The following is a 5,954-nucleotide window of genomic DNA, read 5'->3' on the forward strand; positions in this document are numbered from 1 at the left end:
TTATGATTCTTCTGGAATTGTCCATTTTCTTTTCCATGAAGAAAAGAATAAAATTTTAAATCAATCAATCTTGATAGGAGGTGAATTTTTAAAGATGATACTTTGTTTGGCTATATGGATGAAAGGTTAACTTGGTTGTTTCTCATGTTTAGCTTTTTCTGTAGCTCTATTTAAATATTAAAAACTTTTATCAGTTAAATATTAATAATTAATTTGATCTTTTAAACATATCAAAAAACAAAAAAATTATCTTATTTCATCGAGCAATATCTTATATCTTCTACAAATTCTTGTTTAACGATATATCTATATATATTCAATTAAAAAATCAGCATATCTTTAAAGTTCATTGGGATTAAAGTTTTCATTAAAATCAAAATGGCATCTATAAAGCTGCAGGTTACCATGAGGATTGGGGTGTGTGTGGTTTGATTTTTTCTATTGAACCACAATGTCTGTTCTTGTTTGGGAGGCCATCTGTGCTGGAAACTATTCTGCGTGGACTGCGTTGCATGATTTTGCGCTCCATATTCGAGTACAATGGCTGGTAAGGATTTTAGTACTCACTAGCATGATGTTGCAGCTTGTTCTGGTTGTTCTGGGTGCACGCAGATATCTTACTTCAAGTGGTACTTTGCGTTTTCTTGTTTGGGGAGCCTACATTTCTGCGGATGCTGTGGCTATTTCTGCACTTGGGATCATGATGCACAGCGATCGGAAGGAGATTTATGGAATATGGGCTCCAGTGTTACTGATTCATTTAGGGGGACCAGATGCTATAACTGCTTACTCCATGGCTGATAATGAGCTGTGGATGAGACATGGATTCAATATGGTTTATCAAGTTTGTGTGGCAGTGTATGTCATTTATGCATCATCAATGAAACTCCGTTCATTGGCTGCTGCTATTCTTCTACTGCTTGTAGGATTCCTTAAGTATGGCGAAAGGACACTTGCTTTGAGGTATGGCAGTTATCCTCGAATCGTTATGTCAAGTCTGCCAATTTCTAAATGTATGGAGATAAAATGTGTTGCACAAGAATGCAAATATGTTGTTATGGGAGAGGATAAAGTGGAGCAGGCGTCGTCTTCGCGGAAAGGGAGGCCAAAAGAAGAGTTACAGATGTCTTCACTGAAAGGAAAAGACATAGTAACTATTGAGGATGTTGAGCAGGTTGGTAACGATGAGAAGGACGATAAGCGGAGATTTGTTACAGATAGAGGGTACGAGCTCTGCCTTTCCCATGCGTTGTTCAAAATGTATAAGCGGAGGTTTGGGAGTTTGTATTTTGTTGAGGGGGATTGGAAGGAGACCAGAGCTTTTTGGGTTAACCGTAGTGGAGGAGAGGCATTCAGAATTGTAGAGATGGAGTTAAAATTCATGTACGATGCGGTCTTCTCCAAGTACAGCAACGCAGGGTTCACTAAGTGGGGGATGGCAGTGCGTTTTCTCAGCACCATTCTCATGGGAACAGCAGGGTTTCTAATTTTGGGAGAGAGAGAATCCAGACAAGCACAGCGGATGGTGACATACGTTTTGATTTCAGTAGCGTTTCTGGTTGAGGTCTTTCAGATATGGCGAGTCATAGTGTCCGACTGGACCAGGGTCCATTTAATTTGTGCTTATGTGGCATATAGGCGCCTAGAAAGCCGGAGCGGATTTTGCTATGTTCTTCAGTGGTGCAGATTTCAGGTGATAAAGATTACCATGATTGTGATAAGCAAGTTTCAGGAATTTAGTAGTGGAGGAAATAGATACTTGAGCGAGGTTGTTGGAGGAGATAGATACTGGAGCGACCAAATTCCGCAACACTGCCTAATAGAGACTTGGCTTAATTCGTCTCCTATAATGTGTAAGATGGCTGGACTTTTTCCCAAGCCAGAGAGATCTATTGTAAGCTGGTACACCAAAATATGGCATGTCAACAACGTGCCTGTCGAAGATGATCTCAAAGACTTCATTTTTAAAATCCTCAAAAAGGCATGTTCTGAGGAGAATCGTACTGAACAATGCAAACAGAAATTTTACAACTTTGAGAAGGATCTGTTTCAAGGAGAAACTGAAATCCAGGAGATATTGAAGTCGCATGTCAATCTGGAGGAGGTCATTCTGATATGGCATATAGCTACCACTTTATGTGACAGGAAGAGAAGAGAGACTGAGAAAGAATTGCCCCAGAAGAACGAGACAGAGGAAAAATTGGCTCAACAGAGAGAGCTGAATGAGAAGAATGTTAAGTGGAGTATAACACTGTCGAGGTACTGCGCATATCTGCTAATGTCACGCCCCCATCTTTTGCCCCTCCACCCCAAGATGGCAAGGATTGTATACATGCAACTTGTGAACCAACTTCTGGACAAACTTACCTTGGGCAGTATTATTCACAAAAATCCTGAATATCTGTTAGGCAGCAAAAAGAATGATGATCTGTTAGGCTCCGGGGCAAAACTAGCTCACCAGCTGCTGAAGAAACAAGAAGGTGATATGTGGAAGTTATTGGCGGAGTATTGGGGTAAGTTGGTAATATACATGGCGTTGTACAATAAGGCAATATATCATGCAGAGTGCGTGGCTGCAGGAGGAGAATTTCTGAGTCAAGTGTGGGTTTTATTAGCTCATATGGGATGTGGAGAACAGTCTGACTCTGATGTAACCAAGAAGGTAGAGATGGCGTCGAATAAGGAATTATCAGTGGGCGAGAGGAGTACTGAACAAGATCCAGCTGAAATGAGAAAAGAACTAGAAACAGCGAAGAAGGGTTTGAGTGATCGTGAAAACGATTTGAAAAATCGTGAAAAGGAATTAGATACAGTGAAGAAGGATTTCAATGATCGTGAAAATGCTTTCACTGCAATGGAGAAGGAGTTAGCTTTAATGAAGAAGGATTTGAGTGATCGTGAAAAGGAATTATCTGCAACGAAGGGGGGTTTAAGTAACCCTGAACAAGAATTAGCTGCAGCGAAGAAAATTTCGAGTGATCTTGAGGAGGAACTTGCCGCAACGAAGAAGATCTTGCGTGATCGTGAAGAAGATTTTGCTGCAATGAAGAAGAATTTGCTCCTTCGTAAAGGAAATTTTGAATGATCGTGAAAAACAATTAGTGAAGACAAAGTTGAATCTGAAACGACCTGCTTTTTATAAGAGGAGACCTTTGTTCATTCTCTTATCATCTCATCTGTAGTACTTTTAACTTCTTTTTTAATGTTGATGTTAAACTGCTCAACATGAGTATGTTAAGAACGTTTAAAATACTACACAATGGTAAATGTTATGCATGTCTTACACAATATAAATATGGAAAATTATTTTATGCTGTATGTTTTAACACAAATCATTATAATATGGCATGTATAGGGGAGAGGAGTCACTAGTGGAGTGGGGACATGAAGTGAGAATATCTGTGAAGGGTTTTAAGACTCACAGTGGAGCTGTCAAGTAGTAAAAATATGTAATAAATATTATCAGATGCTATAATCAAATGTATCACACATGTACACATCCAAAGTATTTTATAATAGGTGTATATTTGTCCAAAATATAATCTAGCAAGTACAGTTTGACAAGTCAGAGCATATTCAGTATTCAGTAGACAACTATTAGAACCCATATTGCATCAATGGTGGTAAGAAAATGACCACAACATGTAACTTTGCATCCACACATAAGACAAACTTGACTTAAAATGTTAACCTTAACCGCTCAATATTTTATCATTTACAAAACAAAAAGTGAATCCATGTCATCAAGGTACAAGACATTCCATCCCATCACAAGGACCAATCAGATCCATTGTCAGTCAATGAGTTCCGGATTCACAGTATACTTATCAGACAAAATCCACCACATTATGTCCCATTGACCACAATCAAGCACCCAACTACTAGTCACTTAACACACAAAAGCCACCACATTGTGTCCTTGCAAATGATCCAATCTCCCAAGAGTATCCCATTTAATTTCTATTATTTGATGAGCACATAACATGTGTAAACACACAAGAGAGGTCATGAAGGCTGATATTTATCAACCATTATCAAGCACATCCCTTCAACTTATATCAAGCATACACATGCAAGGGAATCATTGCAAACTTGACAAGTACATGCTATTGAAATATTAAAGATTCCAAAAAGAAATTATATTAATCATATCCATGGGAAAACCTGTTTTGGTAAGTAAAGGTAAGAATTAATTGGTTTGATCTCTTCAATCTAAATGCACGCATATCATTTTTTTAATCTAATGTAGGATCACAAATCTAAGTTGATACCTCTTTTGTTGAGAGCTCATTTGACTAATATCACATGGGTCTTGATCACTAGAGCTATATTTATAATTAATTTTAATATATGTTTTTTTTTAACTAACACACATGGGTCTTGATCACTAGAGCTATATCTATAATAAATTTTAATATATATATTTTTTGAACCAACACAATAACATACTTACTAGCTAATTTATAATCATTTTTAATATAAAATTTTGTCTAAACCAACACAACATACTAACTATTTATTTAAAAACATATTCACTAGAATAATATATATAATCATTTTAAATATTATTTTTTCCTAAACCAACATAAAATACTAACTATTTAAGTGAAACCATGTTCATAGAATTATATTTATTATCATTTTTAATATATATTTTTTTCCTAAACCAACACAGCATACTAACTATTTATGTGAAATCATCTAAAATTATATTATAACCATTTTTAATATAATTTTTCTCTAAACCGACACAACATCTAAAATTATATTTATAATCAATTTTAATATATTTTTTTCCCTAAACCAACACAACATACTAACAATTTACCTAAACCATGTTCACTAAAATTATACTTATAATCATTTTTAATATATATTTTTACTAAACTAGCACAACATACTAACTATTTACCTAAAAACATATTACTAAAATTATATTTATAATATTTTTAAATATTAAAAAAATCCAAAAATTATTTATAAGGTAAATTAGTTCTTAGTGCAAAAGAAGAGATAAAATGTAAAAATTAATTCTACCATCTCAACCCATTAAATATTCTTCCTCGTAGCATGAATGAAAAGGAAAGCCATAATACAGGAGAAATCTGATTTTCAATATTAAAAATTCAATCAACAAAACAAAGATAAAATCAATATCAAACATTCAATAAAGAGAGAAATATTACATATCTCAATCCATGAAAGAACTTTCTTTATCCTAATGAAGTATGAGTGTGTATGCCAAACAACTAAAATTGATATCCATGGAAGGATTATCTTTATTTAGCCAACTGCCGGTTCCTGTGAGCTATGTGACTATCAATTCTATACACCAAAGTAACCATATGCAATTTCATAAATTTTATGTATTTATAAAACAACAAACTTCTGTATTTTTTCAATAACACTTATTCTTGATATTGTAATGTGAATCTACTTCTTCCTTTTAAATTTAAACGGATATTATTTTCAATTTTAATGCCTCTGATTAACTATCTTTAAAATTCTAGATAATCTTCAATTGTGAGCTTAGATATGACTTAACAAATATTTAAATCAGAATACTTTTAGAGGTGACTATTTTTTACATATAATAAAAAATATCAATTTGTAATAAGTTTGGCATATACTTTATAATTTATATTTTAGAAAATTTGTAATATATAATATTAAACATCCTATTAATAACATTTAGAAATGTAGAGGAAGAGAACATATGGAAGAGAACATAGAGTTGAAAGAATTGGTCCACGAATATTAGATTAAATGTATAAGCAAATAAGTATTAGTTTGCACTTTGTTAAAGAGTAGGTAGAAGAGTTCTAGTTAATATTAGATAAGTAAGGTTTAGTCAGCATTAGATAGGTGAATGTTAGTTTCAATTTCAGTTTCAAAGTTTGGATTTGTAGGAAGTTGTTAATTTTCTCGAAAGTTATAAAACCATGTAAAAAAAA

The 5,954-nt window shown here is 34.0% G+C and overlaps 1 protein-coding gene across 1 annotated transcript; it reads left to right on the plus strand.

The window, feature by feature from the left end:
- Window positions 1-373: 373 nt before the first annotated feature.
- LOC131063592 (uncharacterized) lies at window positions 374-3,295 on the plus strand. Its single transcript, XM_059219816.1, has one exon. The coding sequence runs from the start codon at window positions 452-454 to the stop codon at window positions 3,083-3,085; it is 2,634 nt and encodes an 877-aa protein (XP_059075799.1). The 5' UTR covers window positions 374-451; the 3' UTR covers window positions 3,086-3,295.
- The last annotated feature ends 2,659 nt before the right edge of the window (window positions 3,296-5,954 follow it).

Source organism: Cryptomeria japonica, chromosome 4 (assembly GCF_030272615.1).
Source record: "Cryptomeria japonica chromosome 4, Sugi_1.0, whole genome shotgun sequence".
NCBI lineage: Eukaryota > Viridiplantae > Streptophyta > Pinopsida > Cupressales > Cupressaceae > Cryptomeria > Cryptomeria japonica.

Bases quoted from the DNA above. Each gene is read 5' to 3' on its own strand.
- LOC131063592 (XM_059219816.1), top strand. From the start codon at position 452: ATGTCTGTTCTTGTTTGGGAGGCCATCTGTGCTGGAAACTATTCTGCG.